Source organism: Apodemus sylvaticus, chromosome 7 (genome assembly GCF_947179515.1).
Source record: "Apodemus sylvaticus chromosome 7, mApoSyl1.1, whole genome shotgun sequence".
NCBI lineage: Eukaryota > Metazoa > Chordata > Mammalia > Rodentia > Muridae > Apodemus > Apodemus sylvaticus.
In genome coordinates this window covers 132,472,110-132,494,349 of record NC_067478.1, presented here as the reverse complement: position 1 = coordinate 132,494,349, position 22,240 = coordinate 132,472,110, and the positions used below count along the sequence as shown (strand labels likewise).

Below are 22,240 nucleotides of genomic sequence, written 5' to 3'. Positions count from 1 at the left end.
TATTTGGTTGGTGGTTTTGTCACTGGGAGCTCTGGAGAGTCTGGTTGGTTGATATTGTTGTTCTTCCTAAAGGGTTGCAAACGCCTTCAGCTCCTTCAGTCCTTTCTCTAACTCCTCCATTGGAGACTCCATGCTCAGTCCAATGGTTGGCTGTGAGCATCTGCATCTGTATTTGTCAGGCTCTGCCAGAGCCTCTCAGTAGACAGCTATATCATGCTCCTGTCAGCAAGCACTTCTTGGCATCAACAATAGTGTCTGGGTTTGGTAACCCTATGGGATGGATTCCCAGGTGGGGCAGTTTTTGTGTGGCCTTTCCTTTCAGTCTCTGCTCCACACTTTGTCTCTGTATTTCCTCCTGTGAATACTTTGTTCCCCCTTCTAAGCAGGATTGGTTGAGAGATAGGCTTTGTTTCTCCCTGGGTCACTGTACCTTTTAGACCTTAAAGTCATCGTCTGTCTCTCCAACATTGCTTGGTTGCTGAAAAATCTGCTTTGCTTCCTACCTTCCCAGCTGCTCCTCTTCTGAGTTTCCTGGAATTTCACCCAGTGCTCATGCAGTGTGGGAACTGGAAGGTGGCTTTGGAGGACTTTGCATGGAGCCTTTGGAGGCATTTCCTTCTAGTTCCTTTATCTATGATTTTGACCCCTGAATTTCAACTGCTTTGACTTCTCTGTACTAAGAGCCTGGTATCTTTAGGCCAGTGTTTTCTGCTTGTATTTTATTCCCTCTCACTGTGAACTAAAATTCACTCAGGTCCAGCCTTCAGACTTGCTTACCAGGGCCTTAGCTAGGTGTTTTGAGCACCAGCAAACAGTTCTACATTTAATTAGGTTTCCCCACTTTTCTCTGTCTCCTCTGGGTAATGAAATTAGAGTCATTTCATTTTATTGTGTTTTGTTGTTTGTTTGTTTCTTTGGGTTTTTTTTTTTTGGTTTTTGTTTGTTTGTTTCTTTTGTTTTTAGGAGCGCAGAGTGGAAGCTCTCCAAGAACTTGCCCGTCTCCTGAGACCTGGTGGGCAGGCCCTCATTTATGTCTGGGCAATGGAACAAGAATATAAAAATCAAAAGTCCAAGTATCTTCGAGGAAACAGAATTAACCAAGGAGATAAAGATGAGCTAAACAGTGTGACATCCATGGAAAAATTGCTAGTAAATGAAATGCCTAAGGGAGTCAGTGAAGACCCAGCATTGTCTCTCCACTCCAGTAATAACACCAAGGAAGAAGAGTATAAGTCAAGGAAAGTTGCCAGTTCTGAGCTACCTATTCATACAAATAGGACGTGTTTTAATTCCCAAGATGTGCTTGTTCCCTGGCACCTCAAAGGACACCCTGGTAAAGGCAAAGCTGCTGAACCATCTGGTGTAGCAGTATATCCTGACCCAAGGCCTGTGTTTCATCGTTATTACCATGTTTTCTGTGATGGAGAATTGGAAGCTTCCTGCCGGGCTGTAGGTGATGTTAGCATTCTGCAGAGCTATTATGATCAAGGGAATTGGTGTGTTGTTCTTCAAAAGGTGTGATCATTTATCTGAACATATCATGTGTAAAGAAAAAAATGCCGATCTGTTTTTGAAAAGGAAACTAAATTATCTTTTTAAATAATGAGGAAATTTGGGGAATGTTAACCAAGGAGAACTGAGAACAGAGGTACTTAGGAAAGTATTGTCTATTCTCAATATCTGACTTCATAAACATATGTTCCTCTTACATGCCTTTTAAGTGTGGTGTTTGACATTAACTTGTGAAATGTCTGTAATGTTTGTATAAGTGTATAGATAGCATTTGAAGATAAGCTTTTGTGTTAAAATTTTTTTATAGCTCCCAACTTATGTATGGTTGTAATGAAGCAATAATGTGAATTTTTAATGAAGTGAATTCTCCTGGACAATAAGAAAGTATCTGAAGTTTTATCTGAAATTGTTTGTTCCAAAAAATCATTATTTCTCACTGCATCTTTCTATCACATTCTGGATGCCTGCCCAGTAATACTAGCTAGATGATTCTCAGAAATTAATAGAAATTTAATTCAACAGATATTCATTAAACACACACCCTATACTGATTAGTATTAAATACTAGGAATGAAATTGTAAACAAATAAAAGAGGTTAGTGTGTAGATGAGTTGAAGAACTATGTTTGTCATTGAGACTCTGGATTTAATACTGATTACCACAAACACATACACACCAGCAGAAAACAAGAATGAAGCACCTGTTTCTAGAGAGCTTCAAGAAGGGATGGCTGAAAAAATCAAACAAGTACATAATACTGTGTTCGTAGTGATCATAAATGCCACGTAAAGAGTATAGAGGGATGTTAGCCTGTGAGCAAAAGATTACTTTTTAATGGCTGAAATAATTACTAAACCTGACTAACTTATTACCAGAAATTATTCCTGATCCATTGGTCTAAGCTCTAAAGACAACTCTAATAGTTCCCTTTAGCAGTTAAATTGCAAAAGTTAAAATGTTTTCAGTGAAACCAAACTTTGTTCTTGCAGTCAAAATTGGCTGTTTCTTACTCAGTTTGTCCCAATTCAGGACAGGGGCTGCATTTTTATCTAGTCAGTGAAACCAAAAGCATCTTTCTGGATAGTACTAGCAAAGTTGACGAGTATCTACCCAGACTGAGTTTACCAGTGGGAAATTCTTGGGATTTTTAAAATTGCCTCAATTTAAAATAACATGTAAATGTTTTAAAATCATCATGGTCTTTAAAAAATGTTTACAATTAACATTTTTTAAATTGTAGTAGGATTCTTTAAAATTCTATTTGCATATACAATTTTGTTTTCTATTCTTTTTTTGGAAGAGTAACTCATATAGTCCAGGTTGACCTCAATCTTGCATCTCATAATTCGCTCTTTTACTGTATATCAGCTTTTTAATGAAAGTGGATGAGAGGAACAATAATTTTGTTAGAAATATTAGCTGTTTAGTTTTAATATGGTCTTTATTCCATATTAAAACTATGATTTTTTTTTTTTTGGCAGCCCTGTTCAAGTGAGAACCCTGTGAAATAAAAGGTTAAGAAACAATAATGGGACTATGGCAATGTGATTCATGTTTTACATACTTGAAGAATTTTAACTGAATTTTTTTAAAATATAAGTTGTCATAATCTGGTGGCAGCTGTGAGCCTCCCTTGAGGTTTTAGAATCTCACTACCCACACACCTTCATAGCTATGTCTGACCTGAAGGAAACTTGTCTTGTAATATATTGTGGTCTGAATGAGAAATCTCCCACCACAGGTTTGTATATTTAACTCCTGGGTTCCAGGTTGGTGGTGCTATTTGAGGAGGCTATGGGATGTTACACTGTAGAGCCTTGCTGGAGGAAGTATTGTGGAGGACTTTAAGATTTCTGACTTCCTGCTTCCTGTATGTGGATGAGATGTGATTGCTCAGTTTCCTCCTATTAGACATCTGGTGCCATGATGGACCCTTCATTCCCGTGGAACAGTAGGACAAAATAAATTGCTTTTTGTCACAATATTTTCTCACTGCAATAAAAAGTGACTGGTACACATGTTTTTAAGAAATATTTTCAAGTCAGATGTTTTTAAAACTGAACTCTACCACTTAGTAGCTGTTAGAATTTGGCAAATACATATCTGAAAGAGAAAAATCATAATACTCAGTTGTAATTTCATTGGATAGATTACATGAGAGAGCACAACTATTTCAAACACTTTTCACACAAAGAACAATAAATGCCATGCTTGCTCCATCCTCATCTCCTACCCAAACTATATACCAGGAAGCACTGTAGTTCTCCTCATGTATTTGTGTATGTAGTCAATTTGGCATTGACACTCATTAATACATGTCTATGATTCTTTCCTTGTTAATTTATTGATTTCCTGTTGTTTGTCAGGCATAATTCTGGTTGGGGAAAGTGGTGTATTATGCCCAGTGGTGAGTGGTAGAAAGAGCAGTAAGAATAAGCATAGCTGAGAAACGTACATTGTGATCTGAAGTGACATACTTTCCCATAGAGAAATAAGATGTAGATCAGCTCCAGAGGCTAAGAGAGTGAGAAGGCTGGTGGGTTTCAGCTTCCAAAAAGGTGCAGACAGTACTCTGTAAGAAAGGGAGTTTTAAGTGAATATTTGACCAAAGTTGGAGAAGTAGTTATATAGTGGAAACAGAATTTCTGATTGAGAGAAAATGTAGTGTAAAATGCTAAGGTAAAGGGCCAAAGTGAAAAAGCAAGGTGGAGGTGTGCATGTAACAGGAAGAGTGAGATTTGCCATGTGTTTAAGGGTTTTCTCCCTTTCCAGTAGGCAGATGACCATTGTTCTAACTACACAGCCTCTGTCATATATACCAATCTAACAAATATCCATTTTATAATAAATATATTCTGTTGGTTATTACTCTAGAGAACCCATGAACATGAACAAACTACATATATAGCACATTTATATTGTGTTTCTAAGTAAGCTGACGCTTATTAAAGTTTACACAAGGATTTGTGACAGTTTTATTCAAATTTTACTTTATATACAATGAACTTGAGTATCTTTAGATTTTACCTCTTCTAGGGGTCCTAGAACTTTTCCACCATCCCTACATGAACCCCAGATACTGAGGAATGGTTCCGTTTGGAGGCAAGGTCAGAGACAATATAGGCTGTGCCAAAATTTTGTTGGTTACCATTTTGAGATTGCAGTCTCTTTAGAACAAGTGATCTTTAGTTCCACTTTGAAAGGAGCATCTGATTTTTGTGTGAAGATTAGAGAGTAAAGGAATAAAAGGGATCAGTCAGGAAGCTTTTAATATAATCCAAATGAGAAGTGAGTATTGGTTTGTGATTGTGAATATGTTAGCATTGGACATAGGAGAGCAGTATACTTTGGGTTATGGATTTGGAGGTAGAAAGCTAACAGTTTCTGATTAATTGTTATGGTGTGAGGGAATACAAGGAGCCCACAATGTCTCTGTGGTTTCTACAGCCTATTTTCCCAGGGCTGCCATTCTTCAATATGAATCAAATTTTGATATCCATTTTTCTCGTCTGTGATACAGGCATAGGTCTTTAGTTGTACTGCCCCAAGCAAATCTTGCAGATAATGCATCTACAGACAACCACACTAGTTGCTGTAAGCATAGAAGTTCTACTCATTGCTGAGCAGTGTGTGAAAATAGGAGTAAACAGAACACAGTGCAACAATTGTGATCACAAATTCATTTAGCAACAATTACACTGAGACAGACTCATATACATTCAGGGATTACAAATCATGTAGTCAGTAGGATAACAAGCAACTGGTGCTGCTTTATTTTCAATAAACAAGAAAAAGAAGTTGCTTACCTAAGAAGAGCCACCTTGAATGGATGAAGGTCAATTCACAAGTATCTTAATCACTGCTGTTGTTTGATAAATACTCTGTCAGGAGAACAGGTTTATTCCAGCTCACGGTTCACAGTAAAGTCCCTCATGATGGGGACCCCACTCTGAAGTGTGAAGCAGCTGCTCACTCACATCAGGTGTGTAAATAATCAGGATGCCAAGAGCAATGAACGCCTGCTGCTGCTCAGCCCCTTTCCACACATTGCCCGGGGTTCCTAGCCAGGGAATAGTGCCGCCCACAGTGGGTGTGTCTTCCCACACCAGTTAAGATAACCAAGTCTGCCCCTTACAGCCAAGCCCCGAGGCACCTCCCCCTTGTTAGGATTCTGTCTAAGCTCCACCCCACAGTTACCTAGCAACAGCCAGTTATGCCCCTCCCCATCGTTACCTGGCAACAGTCAGTTAGGTCTGGCACACTATAAAAGGGACTGCCTGCCCCTTCCCCCTCTCTTATTCTCTCACTCTCAGCTTCTCTCTTGTCCCTTCTTGGGTTCCCCTCCCTTCCTCTCCCCTCCCTCCTCCTCTACCCTCCCCCCTCTCACCACGTGGTCATGGCCGCCTCTGCTTCTCTATCCTTCTCTCTGCCTTTCTCTGCCTCTACTACCCTCTTAACCCCCCCCCCTCCATGCCCTGAATAAGCTCTATTCTGTACTATACCGTCTTGTGTCTTGTAACCTCAGGAGGAAGGGGTGCTTTGGCATTGGGCTAACAGAAGATCCCCTAATTGCAAGTCTCAGCAGGCTTCAGGGTTCCAAGACCCCAAAGAGAGTTCTGGGTGATTTTTTTCAATTCTTCATCTAGCCAAAAGCCCTTTGAAGCCATGCCCAGCATCCTAGATTCCTGGAAATGTCAGAAGCAGGATCCTGGTCAGTGCAGCCTCCACCATCATAGGTCTCAAGTTCCAGCCCTTTCTCCCTGAGTAAACTTGTTGAGTGTTGGCTGGCTCTTCTATACCTTTGACTTTGTTGTTGTGCTCATCTCTTGAGGACACCTGTGACTCTCAGTCTGGAAGACCTCTGTGCCCTTCATGGCAAAATTCAATCTGCTGCTGTGTCTCAGGTTATCAAATCACTCAAATACATAGTAAAAGGAGTATAGATCCCAATCAACAATCCAGCTATCCTTAAAACTGTGGTTTGGCTCTCCATAGAAAGAAAGTGGCTGAGACGTGGAAGATCTTGTACTCATGGCTGGTAAGTCCCATGCACTTAGCAATCCATGCTCTTTGGAATCTGCTGTATTTTTGACAAAACTGAGAAGGTACTCCCTCAGCACCTTCAGGTTATCCATGGAACCCTGAGGACAAGTCCTTGACTTTCTGATATAGAGAAGTCTCCAGTTAGTTAATTATACCCTCCCAAGTATTACACTGTGGAAAATTGGGCATTAAACCCACAATACTAGCATCTATTTGCATTGCCTAAGGAGAAAAGATTCTGCCCAGTCTGGTGGTGTAAAACTTTAATTTCAGCACCTATAGGAATGAAACAGATTGGGGTTAGAAGCAGAGACAGGTGGATCTCTGATCTCAAGGCCAGCCTGGTAGTCAGACCTACTTTCAGGACAGCCAGGGCTATACAGGATAACCTAGGCTCAAAGAACAAAACATGCAAACAAAAAAGGAGTGAAGCTTCTCAACATAAGATGCTGTCACTCTGAATGCTGCAATGGTATTTAATTTAAAAATGAGCCAACACATTCCTCACCCACAATAACTGCAGGAGAAACGGCCAGTCTGCCCAGTGAGGTCCTTGGCAGAGGCAGCAATTTAACTCTTTGGTAGGGTCAATCCTGACTATCAAGAATCTGGTCCCTGGCTTAGACTCTCTAGAGCAGTCTGGGCTACGTTGGGCATCTCTCTTGCCTCACATGACACCATGTCTCCACAGGGTCTCCTTCAGAGGTGCTCTCACTTTTGCCTCTGAGGCAATCTCTTCCAACTAGCTTTCTTGGCATCTCTGCTGAGTTTTCTCTCTGCCATATGCAAGGGACTCACATTTCACACATGTCACACTACCCATGGGACACCAGATCTGCTGTTCCCCAATCAAGGTACCTCAAATTACCCAGAAGAATAGACTCTCAATACTTAATTAATTTATTTGCCAATTATAGTTAAATATATTTTTAAAAAGTTCAAGATGTCAATAAGGTAATAACAAAGCCATCTATGATAGTAAAAGTTCTATCCCAATAGTCTAACTTTTAGATATATTTACCTCTGATTCCATCTTAGCACCCTGTATCTCTGCCCTTTCACACTCATGATTCCTGCATGCATCTCCCTGTGTCTCTCTCCCTAGATCCTCCTCACTCCCTTCTAATCACTAGCCTCTCACCACCTCAAAGTGAATGGATAGGAAAAATCTTTCAACATCACACAATTGTCTAGAGTTAAACATTATAGGCAACTGATTAGACAGGCAATGGGGAAAGTGCTCATGGGCCAGCGAGTCTATTTGGGGTGCCTGTTTTTGAGAGCAAAAGATCACATAAAATGAACTCTCACTCACTCTCTTTCCTGATAGGTTGATATATTAGATTGACTTACAGGATGCAGTCTGTCTTATTCCACAAGAACTGGATAGGATGCAAAGTCCAAGAATCCAGAAGATCTCAGTCCCTGAAGCTGGATGTCTCAGCTGGTCTTCAGTAGAAGATGGAATCACAGACATGCAAGCTCTAATGCCAGCTAAATAATGAGACTTGCTAACTAGGAGAGAGCAAGCAGGCAATGTGAAAACTTGCTTCCTCTGTGTTCTTATATAGGCCTCAAGATGAAAGTGTGGCCCAAATTAAAGGAGTGTGTTCCAGATTCAATCTCTGCATTAACGGTGTATGTCTACTGCTAGGTGTGGTGACTCATGCCTTTAATCCAATCACTATGGGAGTGAATCATGCAGGTGGATCTCTGTGAGTAGCCTGCTCTACAAAGTGCATTCCTATACAGCCAGTAGTATTGCAGATCAACCTTGGCTCATAGAAACAATAACAATCAGAATGACACTGTTATTTGGCTTTCTTGCACCATATCCAGATTAAAGGCCTCTGTCTTTCAAGCTCAAAGAGGTCTGCATTGAATTGGAGTGTTCCTACTTCAAAGAACCTGATTACCTTCTGCAAATTAAGCCACAAATCCCTTGAAATTGTGTCCTTAAGTTTTAGATTTTGCATAATTCATGATGTAATCAAGTAAAAGCAATTTTCAAAACAGCCACGGTTACACAGAGAAATACACTCTGTGGTCTCTATTCTTCTTGCCAGAGAAGGAGCCTGGCCAGGAAATTAGTCTGGCCAGAAGGTTAAAAGTTTCTTGGCTGTGAGCTGCAAGCCAGTAACTACTTCAATTTAAGACTTGCAGCCCCGCTAAATTTCACTATGCTGTCAACAACTCCAAGCTGAAATTCCATAAAGATTTCAAACCTCACAGGTAAATTTGTTTCTAGGTGCTATCATTTTGTAAATGAGATCAGACCCTACCAGGTAGGCTGCCGTGGGATTCTGTGAAAACCCAAGATTTGACCCCATGCACCAAAACACTGACCAAAATGCTTGGTGTGTGTGTGTGAGTGTACAGGAGATGCGATGCTGTGCTGTCAGCAGGATGAGGCTAAATCAGACCTTGATTGAAAACAACATAGTTGATTTTGTTTCTATGTGCTTTACTCTTCAAATGGAACCAGACTTTGCGAGGGAAGCTGTAGTGAGATCCATTGTAAACCCATTTCCAGAAGAAGTGGAGGAAACCCTGGATGAAACCCCTGGCACCTATGTGCCAGTATACAAGAAATGTGATCCAGACACAATTTCATTTTTTTCAGGTCCTCTCTGTATGCCATCGATTCTAAATATCTCTGGGGTGTGTTGAATCTCTATACTCAGAACAGTTGTCATCCACGTTGATTCAGCACAGGGGTTTGTCAAACTTCTCAAGGTTACTCCCTGTGTGCTGGTCATCTTATGGCCCAGTACACCTGAGAACCAGGTATCTTAAGAAAGCCTGAACATTTCTTTAAAAAAACACTATTTAGTCCTCTGACCTAAGCCCAAAAGACAAAAGAAGCAGGAAAAAAAAAAAAAAACAGAGCAAAGTTTCTTAAATTAAGATCCTATCTCTCTGGATGCCATTGTCAAGACTTAACCAGTATAGGCCATTGGTGAGACAGGCAATGGGTAAAGTGCCCATGGGCCAGCAAATCTACTTAAGGATCCTGCTATAAAGAGGAAAAGATCATATAGAATGATCTCTCAATCATTCTATCTTTCCTGAAATGGGATATATTAGAATGACTTACAAGCTGCAGTCTGCCTTATTACACAACAGCTCTATAGGAAGCAAAGTCCAAGAATCCAGAAGTTCTCAGTCTCCGAGGCTGGAAGTCTCTGCTGGTCTTCAGTAGAAGATGGAATCACAGGCAAGAAATATCTAAGCCAGTGAAGCAATATGACTTGCTATCTAGGAGAGAGCAAGCAGGCAATGTGAAATCTTTCTTCCTCTGTGTTCTTATATAGGCCTCAGGATGAAGGTGTGGCCCAAATTAAAGGTGTATGTTCCAGATTCAATCTCTGGATTAAAGCTGAGTGTCTTCTGCTGGGTGTGGTGAAACATGCCTTTAATCCAAGTACTGTGGGAGTGAATCACGCAGGTAGAAATCTGTGAGTAGCCTGGTCTACAAATTGGGTTCCAGGACAACCAGTGGTCTTACAGAGAAACCCTGGTTCATGACAACAACAATCACAATAACAAAGTTCTGTGGCTTTCTTGCTCCAGATTAAAGTCCTCTGTCTTTCAAGCTCAAAAAGATATGCATTAAAGTCCAGTCTTCCAACTTCAAAGACACTGAATATTTTCTACGTACTAAACAAAAATCCCCTGAAGGTGTGTCCTCAAGTATTGGATTTTTCATTAATTGGAGATTTAATCAAGTTGACAACAAAGAATAGTGACCACAGAGAGGGTTTCATGGAAAAATATAATATGAGCAGGGCCTTGCAGACCCAAGAATGACACCATGAGATTTGAAACAAGGAACAGCTGTAGTCCAATTCATCAGTCCATTTATCAGTGATAAACCAGGCAATCTTGGAGCTCATTTCTCTCGCTGGATATCAGGTGAGTGGTCAGATTCTCCAGTTTAGTTTCTTACTTCTCGATAACAATTGTATGGGGGAGGATATTTGTGGCTGACCCCAACCTCTGTAGCTAGAGGAGCACAAGTAAACTTGCAAAGTGGGAAGGTGTAGAGAAAACACAGACCAGGCTGAGGACCAAAGAGAAAGAGAGCACACCTGGAATCCAGTGAGACAGGAAAGACTTTGGCACAGCCTTGAAATGCCTGCTCTGTGGATCTCAGCTCTCCCATCTCTGTATCTCTTCTGTAGAGATTTGGTTATCTAAGCAGACAGGCATTTTGGTACTTGTTTTGAATGCATGAAGTTGTCATGCAAAGCAGCTGAGGCTTGGCATCATTGAGCGATAATAGGGAGGCTATAGATTAAGGATATTTGGAGCAGGAGAACCCAGCATCCTGAAGATGCAAGTACCATGGGATGAGCAGCAAGGACAGCAGGAGCAGGAGAGTGGTGTCAACCAGACCTTAGAGTGATACAGAGGACCCAGTCTCTTTAGAGGACCAGAGATGACCATGTGGGGATCCCAGACATTGGAGCAAGTTGCTGTGATATTGAAATTACCTTGGAGATAGACAACAAGATTTTGAGATGTTAGAACTGCCCGTTACCTGCACAGGAAAACTGCTTTAAGGGAATAAAACCACTCGAAGTGAAACAATTATGCTTCAGTAAACAATGCAGAAAGGAGTTATAGATCAGAGGAATGCTTTGACATAATACCTGGACGTCCAAAGTTTAGAGACTGCTCAGCTACTTTTGGCCTTTTTTAGATACAGGATTTCCTCACAACGACCTTTAGAAAAATGGTGAAGTGTATCCTCTTTATATGAAGACGTATGATGTGGTTTTTGTTTTTGAAAATATATGTGATTACTATTACATTATTGTATTAATCTCAGAAGACTTTTGAACTTTGGACTCTTAACATTTTTGAGACTGCTATAGAAGATTGGGACCTTTTGAAGTAGTATTTTGCATGCTTAAGTATGGTCCCTATACACTAGTGAGTTTGACGAATCATATGAGGGTCAGGCAGGGGAATGTGGTAATTTAAATATGCTAAGCTAAGTGAGGGTCATTATGAGTTGGTGTGGCCTTGTTGGAGGAAGTGCATCACTGTGGGGTGGGCTTTGAAATTCCTACCAGTGCTGAAGAGAACCGCCCCCCCCATTAGGTCCCGGGAACATAGTCTCTTCCTAGCTGCCACTGGATAAAGATGCAGAACTCTCAGCTTCTTCTCCAGCATCAGGACTGTCTGCATTCCTGCCATTCTTCTATGATGAAAATGGAATAAACCTGAAATTGTAAACCAGCCCCAATTAAATGATTGCTTTTATAGGAGTTCCCTTGTTCATTACAACTTTTCATAGCAATGGACATGGTCAGAGAGAAACAGCTTTTAATGTGGTTTTTAATGTGATCAAGAGTTTGCACAATTCTGTAGTCTTCATTTTCATGAAAGAATATGTGTTAGAGAGAAACTTTGTGAATGTGTTTAGTATAATGAACCCTTTGAACACCTCTATCTTCTTCATCATTATGAAACTATTCATACTGGAGAGAAATTCTATGAATGTTAGCAATGTGGTAAAGCCTTTATGTTATGGGAACTACTGAGTTCTGACACAATTCAAACACCAGGACAATGCAAATGATAAGAAGCTTTTGTAGTCAAATTGTTACTGATTAATGCATCCCTGAAAAATATATTAAGAAGCTTATCTGAATCACCTCATTCTGTCCCCACCCTGAGGCAGAATCTGATATAGATTTCAAACCTGAAAAACACATAATGTTCATAAAAAGTTAAAAACAAAGTAAGGTCACTGGACATTTCAGAGGTAAATAACCTTCTGAGTACCCAGACTCCATTCCCTGGGAGATCTTGGAGATCAGTCTGTGAATTAGTCATCAGACTCCTATTTAAGTTAGGTTACCTGTTTCCATTTCTTTTCAGGATGTGTTTGAAGCATACCTAAGGTCAAGAGGGGTGTCTAGGAAGGGAATTTAGCTCTTGCACCCCTTGGAATTTTCTTGGCCCCCACATTACTACTAGAATTCAGTACAATGTAGCAGATCCAGGCTTAGCATGGCCATGGCTCCGTAACCAGACTGGAAGAGTCCTAAGGTTAACTGTCCTCGATCCATCCAATCAGTCCTGGTCACTAGAGTGGCTGTGGTCTGAAGATCCCCAAGTAATATCTGAGCGAAACACCTTCTCCAAACCCATCTCTAACACAACATGTTTGCAAGCCAGAGATTCACAAGGAAAAATGTTCCATATTTGTTTATTATTTATTCCAGCTCTAGTACATCTAAAGTGAAAAGGCTTCTACTTCTTTAAATTTATATGTTAAAAAATATTACAATGTACAGTATCCAGTCAAGCCTGGAATAAAGAGAGTAGTGAACTACAACTTTCAAGATAATCCCCATTCAACTTTGATACAAAATTATTTTTGTCAGTTTTTTTTATACTAGAAACTGAAGTTCTGCAACAATGTCTGGTATTTTCTACTGTTGACGGAGTATTGAAGAAATCTCTTCCAGGACTGCTCCTTACAGAAGACATGATGGAAGGCTGCCCTTCTCCCTGCGAATCCAAAATGTATTATCTATTTCTTCCCACAACTATTAAAAGGACCAGGTGATGTAATTATTTTAAAAATAAAATATAAAAATTCAAATAAAAACAGGCTGGTCAGTATTTCCTACATAGACTTCCTGAAAAATGAAGTCCAGAAAACAAACTCAAAGTCTGTAAGCAATGATATTTAAGTGTTTTCTTCACACTGACAACCTTGTGATCACTCCCCAGCCTTGTATATGACTTTCTACACAGGTTATGTCTGATGGGGAGTAGGGGGAAGATCACTTCAAATTCCTGGGGAAATTGAAAAGGTAAAACTGCAACCCAAGATCCAAGAAAGTATAAAAACTCTATTTTGGAATCACACCAGATGATGACCATGCTTGAGTATTAGTACCCACATCCTTGGGATGGTGTAGAGAACAGAGTTGGCCCTGGAGGGAAAGGGTGGGCTGCAGAGTGAGAGCCTCTAACTTCCCAGTCATTGTCTTGTGCAGGTGAAATCCCAGGAGGAAGATCATAACTGACTCTCCCAGTTCCTGAGCACTGTTTTACAAAGCTGCTTCCTTTTTTACTCCACAAATGCAGCAAGGGATGTCATTCAGACACATCCATCACTCAGTCCTCCCTCAATCCCTGCTCCCTTTCCTCCTTCCCTCCTCTCCTCCCTCCTGCCCTCCCTCTGTTTTTCCCTCCATTTATTTGTTCTTCTTGCTGTATAGCCCTAGAATTCTCTGTGTAAATCAGGCTGGCCTGGAACTCATAGGGATCTACCTGCCTGAGTGAACTCCCCTACCTCAGATCCATTTCCTGCTGAGACGGTAAGTTTTAAGGAAGACCAACTGCAGAAGTAAGGCTTATAAAACATGAAGCTCTTCCAAGACATGAAGCACATAAAAGATACACACTTTCTCAAGGCCAGGTGATTGGGTTTTTTGAATCAGGGCCAGCACTGCCCTGGCGGTCCAACTTAGCCTGTCCTGTTTCTGCAGGTGGGTACAATTGTGATGCTGAAATTTCCAGAGGAAATTGCAGAAAACAGAAAGATTCTCCTGTGCAGAAGTCGTGGCACAGGCCTCTAATCCCCATACTAGAGAGACAAGGCAAAGTAAATCTGAGTTCAAGGATAGTCTAGTCTACACAGAAGGAAAAGGGGGTAAAATGGAAGTTGCAGGTGGCCCCTAGATTAATTTGTAAAGGAAGTACGTGGGCGGATCACTCCTCAACCATGTTGATTAAGCAGAGAGGTTTCCAAAAGTGCTCAAGGCTACTCCCTGTGTTTTGGTTCTTTTATGTCCCAACACCCATGAAAACCAGGATGCCAAATTCTCCTAAGGACTTCCTTTAAGACAAACCACCAGTTACTCCTGTAACCAAATGTAGGAAAAAGTAGACTATCCCCATCTGTCTCTACTCCATCCTTCATTTTTCCCTTGGGCCATTTCTAAAAGAACACAAATCTCCAGCTTTTAACTCTTTTATTAAGAATGAGATAAACAAACAAACACCAGATGGCTGCAAAGACACAATTGCCTTGTGTGTGCCTTTTCTGCAATAGAGGAGCTGACAGAGAATCCCCTAATTGCAAGTCTTAGTAGGCATCAGGGCTCCTGGGCTCCAAACAGAGTTCTGGGTGGCTTGTTCACTTCTTCTTCTTCTGGCCAAAAGCCTTTTGAAGCCATGCCCAGCATCCTAAGTTCTTGGAATTGTCAGAAGCAGGATGCTGGTCAGGGCAGTCTCCACCATCATAGGTCTCAAGTTCCAGTCGTTTTTCTCTGAACAAGCTTGGTGAGCGTTGGTCTGAATCTTCTACAACTTTGTCTTTGTTGTCATCCACATTTCCTGGAGACACTTGTGGCTCCCTCTGACTCTTACTCTGGGAGACCTCTCTGCCCCTTTTCACAGCAAAATTCAATCTTTGGTACTATCTCAGGTAGTCCAAGCTCTCAAATACACAAAAGGAATATAGGTCCCAGTCAGCAAACCAGCCATCCTCAGAGCAGTGGTTTTAATCTCCACAGAAACAATGTGGCTCAGGTGTGGAACACCTTGTACTCAGGGCTGGCAAGACACCTGCACTTAGCAGGGCATGTTCTTGAGAATCTGATGTATCTTTGACAAACTTGGGAGAGGACTCCATCATCTTCTTGGCTTTATCCATAGAACTCTGTGGGTAAGTCCTTGACCTTTGATTCAGAGAAGACTCTAGTTAGTGGATCATACTCTATACTTCATGGCCCTTCCCAACTATTACACTGTGGGTAACTGGGTTTTAAGCCCACAATCATAGCATCTATTTGCATTGCCTAAGTAGGCAAGATTCTGCCCAGTCTTGTGGCAACATCCTTTTATCCCAGAACCCAAGAGAAAGAAGCACATCTGGAACAACAGAATCAGAGGCAAAGTGATCTTTGACCTCAAGGCCAGCCTGGTAGTCAGACCTAGTTTCAGGACATCTAGGCCATATAGGACAATCTAGGCTCAAAGAACAAAACATGCAAACAAAAAAGGAGTGAAGCTTCTCAACATAAGATGCTATCACTCCGGATGTTGTAATAGTATTTTATTAGAAAATGAGTGAACACGTTCCTCACCCACTATAACTGCAAGAGAAGTAACCATCCCTCTCAGTGAGGTCCTTAGTAGAGGCAGCAATCTAACCCTTTCGTAGGGTCAAGCCATGCTATCAAGAATCCGGTCACTGCCTCAGACTCTCTAGAGCAGTCTGGGCCACTCTTAGCATCTCTTCTGCCTCACCTAACACTCACCAGGTCTCCACAGAGTCTCAATCAGCTGGGCTCTCACTGTTGCTTCAGAGAAAATCTCTTCCAGCTAGCTTTCTCAGCATCTCAGCTGAGTTCTCTCTCCACCATTGGCAGTACACCCACATTTCACACATGTCACACTACCTGAGGGCCACCAGTCCCTTTGGTTCCTCAACCAAGGTGCCCCAAATTACCCAGAAGGACAGACTCTCAACATGTAGTTAATTTGCCAATTAGATTTAAATATATTTAAAACACATGTACAAGATGCCACTAAGGTAATAAGAAACCAAATATATTATATTAAAAGTTCTATCCCAATATTCTAACCTTTAGATATATTTACCTCTGATTCCATCTTAGTATGCTATGCCTCTTTCCCGTCTCCCACTTGTGGCTCCTGCAAGCACCTCCCTGTGTCTCTCTCCAGAGTCCTCCTCCTCACTCCCTTCTAATCACTAGTCTCTCACCACCTCAATGTGTATGCATGAGAAATACCTTGCAACGACATGCAATTGTCTAGAGTTAAACATTATAGGCAACTGATTAGACAGGCAATGGGGAAAGTGCTCATGGGCCAGCAAGTCTACTTGAGGTTCTTGTTTCAGAGAGCAAAAGATCACATAGAATGATCTCTCACTCCCTCTCTCTGTCCTGAAAGGGGATATGTTAGAAAGACTAACAGGATGCAGTCTGCCTTATTCCACAACAGCTGGATAGGAAGTAAAGTCCAAGAATCCAGAAGTTCTCAGTCCCCAAGGCTGGATGTCTCAGCTGGTCTTCAATAGAAGATGGAATTACAGACAAGTGGACTCTAATGTCAGGGAAGTCATAAGACTTGCTAGCTAAGAGAGAGCAAGCAGGTAATGTAAAACTTTCTTCCTTTGTGTTCTTATATTGGCCTCAAGATTAGGGTGTGGCCCAAATTAAAGGTGTGTGTTCCAGATATGATCTCTGGATTAAAGCCTGGATTAAAGCCCCTGGATGAGTGTCTTCTACTAAGTGTGGCAATTCAGACCTTTAATCCAAGCACTATGGAAGTGAATCAGGTGGGACTTTGTGAGTAGCCTGGTCTACAAAGTGAGTTCTAGGACAGTCAGAGGTATTACAGATAAACCCTGGCTCAGAATATCAACAACAACAACAATCACAATAACAAAGTTAGTTGGCTTCCTTACTCCATATACAGATTAAAGGCCTGGATCTTTCAAGCTCAAACAGTATGAATTAAAGTGGAGCATTCCTACCTCAAAGACATTGATTGCTTTTTACAAAGTAAGCAAAAATCCCTTTGATGGAGTATCCTCATGTTTTGGATTCTGCTTAATTCAAGATTTAATCAAGTTAACAACACAGAATAGCGACCACAGAGTCTTACTCTCTGTAACCCTGGCTGTTTTGAAAGTCACTTTGTGGACCACCAAGTCAAAGATCTCCCCGCCTCTGCCTCCTTCATGCTGAGATTAAAGGCACATGTCACAGTGTCCTGCTTGGAAATCCTGTTAAGTGTCATTTCTTTAGCTGGACACCAGAGCAGATGCTAATCTTCTGTTCCAAGCAGAGAGATGGTTGGGGGCAACAGCCAAGTGCAGAGATGAACTCTTAGAGAAAAAAAACAATATAATTCTTATGTCTTTACATAAAACAAATTTGGCCTCAAAAAGGAAACAGGGAACCCATCAGCTAAGAGGAAGAAAAACAAAATTTCGCAAAGAGCACAAAGAAAACGGCATAATTTATATTGTTACAAAAAACATGAAAAGAGACTTGGCCCTGAAAGAGGAATCAGTGATCCTGTCAACCGAGGAAAGGAAAGGCAAAGCTGAGCTCTACGAACCCAAAAGCACCTAGAAGGGTCCACACTAAGGGAGGCTGTGGAAAGGAATGCGGCTGCTGCCCAGTGATGCCGGCCTCCTGTTGGCCCAGGGAGGATCTGTATTTAGGGACCCTAGTTCCTCTGCTCTATAGCCAGGTCCCTTGAATAAACACCCAGAGAAGTTCAGAAGCCAGCTCTGGCTGCCTCCTTGCTGTGCAGGGCTCAGTGGTCCATTCTGCAAAGGGGAAGTACTAGGCTAAGTAATTATTGCTGGCATGGTTTAATTTCTGTAGTTTCACAACAAATAGAAATTTTGCCTTTGGCTAGCGTAGCTCTATTTCAGGGAAAGCACAGAAAACTAAACATGAAGCAGCAAGAACTTGATCAGATTCCAGGACACCTTTGTGCTTGCCAAATGAATTCAGACTGGAGATTTTGTCAAGGATTATAAGCCTAGTATGACATTCTTAGAGTGGCTTTTCTTTAAAACATGGACTACTATCAAAATGCAAATGTATGAAAATGATAGTTTATTAAAAGGATATGCATAATTGAACAATGAAATTAGGGGGGTAATGATAGCATTTTGTTTATTAGCTGGACTGGGACAAGAAGGAATCTCAGAGTAGTGTCAGCACCTTCCTCCGCTGGCCAAGGAGGATGAACAAACCCCTCCCCCAAGCAGACTGGTATTTGTACTTCAGCCTCTCAGAGTCTAAGATTTTCAGTTTCATGTGGCGCTGTTTCCTTAGCGACCAGTGTCCTATCTAGCAAATGAAGGGATCCTGAAGTGTTTTGTCTTTTTTTCCCCTATCAGCCCTATAAGGGGAAACGAAGTTCTCGGGGAACGAACGCCGGAATGCGCATGCGCGAACGCCGGAATGCGCATGCGCGAACGCCGGAATGCGCATGCGCGAACGCCGGAATGCGCATGCGCGAACGCCGGAATGCGCATGCGCGAACGCCGGAATGCGCATGCGCGAACGCCGGAATGCGCATGCGCGAACGCCGGAATGCGCATGCGCGAACGCCGGAATGCGCATGCGCGAACGCCGGAATGCGCATGCGCGAACGCCGGAATGCGCATGCGCGAACGCCGGAATGCGCATGCGCGAACGCCGGAATGCGCATGCGCGAACGCCGGAATGCGCATGCGCGAACGCCGGAATGCGCATGCGCGAACGCCGGAATGCGCATGCGCGAACGCCGGAATGCGCATGCGCGAACGCCGGAATGCGCATGCGCGAACGCCGGAATGCGCATGCGCGAACGCCGGAATGCGCATGCGCGAACGCCGGAATGCGCATGCGCGAACGCCGGAATGCGCATGCGCGAACGCCGGAATGCGCATGCGCGAACGCCGGAATGCGCATGCGCGAACGCCGGAATGCGCATGCGCGAACGCCGGAATGCGCATGCGCGAACGCCGGAATGCGCATGCGCGAACGCCGGAATGCGCATGCGCGAACGCCGGAATGCGCATGCGCGAACGCCGGAATGCGCATGCGCGAACGCCGGAATGCGCATGCGCGAACGCCGGAATGCGCATGCGCGAACGCCGGAATGCGCATGCGCGAACGCCGGAATGCGCATGCGCGAACGCCGGAATGCGCATGCGCGAACGCCGGAATGCGCATGCGCGAACGCCGGAATGCGCATGCGCGAACGCCGGAATGCGCATGCGCGAACGCCGGAATGCGCATGCGCGAACGCCGGAATGCGCATGCGCGAACGCCGGAATGCGCATGCGCGAACGCCGGAATGCGCATGCGCGAACGCCGGAATGCGCATGCGCGAACGCCGGAATGCGCATGCGCGAACGCCGGAATGCGCATGCGCGAACGCCGGAATGCGCATGCTGCGAACGCCGGAATGCGCATGCGCGAACGCCGGAATGCGCATGCGCGAACGCCGGAATGCGCATGCGCGAACGCCGGAATGCGCATGCGCGAACGCCGGAATGCGCATGCGCGAACGCCGGAATGCGCATGCGCGAACGCCGGAATGCGCATGCGCGAACGCCGGAATGCGCATGCGCGAACGCCGGAATGCGCATGCGCGAACGCCGGAATGCGCATGCGCGAACGCCGGAATGCGCATGCGCGAACGCCGGAATGCGCATGCGCGAACGCCGGAATGCGCAGTGAAAATGTCTTCTCTCTGGCCTGTGCATGTGAAACCCCAGATTTCCCACCTGTGTCTGCCTCTCCTTTATATGTGCTCAGGCGTGTTTCCGTATATGAAGTATAGATGGCGATGTCTACCTTGTTGTGAGGATTTAACCACAAAGTCCTTGTGTACCGATTCCAGAATAATAATAGTGTGCGTGGTCGGGCCCTGCGGGGCGGGGGGCGTGGTCGGGGCCTGCGGCGGGGGTCGCGCCCAGCCCCCCACACCGTGACTTCAGGCTTGGTGCGGACGCGATCCCGGGCCTTCGTGAACAACAGTGGCCTTGACGGCCCCAATGTAGGCAAAGGAGAAGTTCCCACGGGCGGCCATCGCACCTGGAGGCAGGCGTTGCGAGGCCGGAGCGTTGGACACTGTGTGTTGTTCATTTCCACCTTGAAGCCCCGCCCCGTCCCCTGATTCCCATCCAATCCTCAGTCAAAGACAAAGGGGGCGTCACTGTGCGCCCCGCGACAACAACAAACAACAAGAGAACTGAACACCAACAGTAAACACCACGCACACTCCTGTGCGCCTGGACTTGATCCGCCAAACGCAGCTTCTGATGGCGTGGGGTCCGCTCCGCCCCCCGCTCCGCCCCCGCTCCGCCCCCCCCGCTCCGCCCCCCGCTCCGCCCCCGCAGCTGCGGTGTCTCCAAGGCTGCTGCAAGCACTGCGGGGTGGGATTGTGCTCCACTCCTACTTGTTATAAAACTGAAACCAACATACACACATACACACACACACACACACACACGCGCACACACACGCACACACACGCACGCGCACACACACACACACGCACATACACACGTATACACACACGCATACATGCACGCACACACACACGCACACGCACACACACACGCATACACACACGCATACACACACGCATACACGCACGCACACACACACACACGCACACACACACGCATACACGCACGCACACACGCACGCACACACACACACGCACACACACACACACACACGCACGCACACACACGCACACACACGCACGCGCACACACACACACACGCACATACACACGTATACACACACGCATACACACACGCATACACGCACGCACACACACACACGCACACACACACGCATACACGCACGCACACACACACGCACACACACACGCACACACACACGCATACACGCACGCACACACGCACGCACACACACACCTACAGGGGTCTTCGAGGTTCCCGGGTGCCACCTGTATCCCCGCCCGGGCCTCCACACGTGGGCCTCGTTTTGGGGAGACCCGCACTCCGCTCTCAGACCGCGGACACCAGGGATGCGCACGGGGCAGTTTATTGTCCGAGCTCCGGGCGACGGGAATCTCACACAGGGGACGGAGTCGACCCTGACGCTCAAAGGTTAGGGGTCACGGCGGAGAGGTCAGGGGTTGCAGCGCGGTCACACACATTTGCTGATCCGGGGACTCTGCGCACGTGAGCACGCCCGCGCCTTCACGGCCGCGCTGTCCGTGGACTGACGCAATGGCGTCGCGCTGTCCGTGGACTGACGCAACGGCGTCGCGCTGTCCGTGGACTGACGCAACGGCGTCGCGCTGTCCGTGGACTGACGCAACGGCGTCGCGCTGTCCGTGGACTGACGCAACGGCGTCGCGCTGTCCGTGGACTGACGCAATGGCGTCGCGCTGTCCGTGGACTGACGCAACGGCGTCGCGCTCGTCGGCGGCCGGGGAGCCGGGCTCTCAGCTGCCGCCGCCTTGGCGGTGCGGTCCGGGAAACCGCAGCTCCCGGCGGCGCCCGCCATGGATCTGCACTGTGTTTCCGTCAAAGCCTTCACTATTTCACGTTCTGCTTAATTGTTTCACAAATACTTTGAGTGAATGTTTCTACTTCCCGTTTTCAATTAGTTTAGAAGTATTTTCTATGTCTGACATCTGATCTGTGTTATCTTCTCTGATATCTTGAATTATAATACAGTTCCCGTGTATTACTTCAATTGTATTAGAAATATTTTCCATCAAAATCTTCAATTTTATCCAATTTTTTTCCAGGTTCTTGGACAATGTCCTAGGTATATTTTCTATGTCTACTATTTTACTATTATTATTTTCCAACTAATTCTTCAATTTTAACACATATCTATATATATTTCTTCAATATTCCTTGAATATTAGTTAAGAGAAACTTTGATTTTATTTTATCAGAAAATATTTCTATTTAATTTTTCAATTATTTAGAGATGTTTTTATGTACACAATATTATCTGAATAATTTCCCATGAAAAATCTTCAATTTAACACTACTTTTCTATTCACTGCTTCAATTTTATCAGAAATATTTTCCTTGAAAATCTTCAATTTAATAAGAAAATGTTTCTAGGTTCTTGATTTACTAAAGATGATTTATCTTTTACCATCATTATTTTC

General features: G+C 44.1%; 1 protein-coding gene across 5 annotated transcripts in view; it reads left to right on the top strand.

Annotated features, from left to right (window-relative positions):
- Window positions 1-3,042, top strand: part of Alkbh8 (alkB homolog 8, tRNA methyltransferase) — a 48,642-nt gene extending 45,600 nt beyond the window's left edge. For all 5 annotated transcript variants that reach the window (XM_052189196.1, XM_052189193.1, XM_052189194.1 and 2 more), the window contains one exon: window positions 964-3,042. In XM_052189196.1, the coding sequence (XP_052045156.1) occupies window positions 964-1,521 (558 nt within the window). In that variant the 3' untranslated portion in view covers window positions 1,522-3,042. The remainder of the gene's footprint in view (window positions 1-963) is intronic.
- Window positions 3,043-22,240: the final 19,198 nt, after the last annotated feature.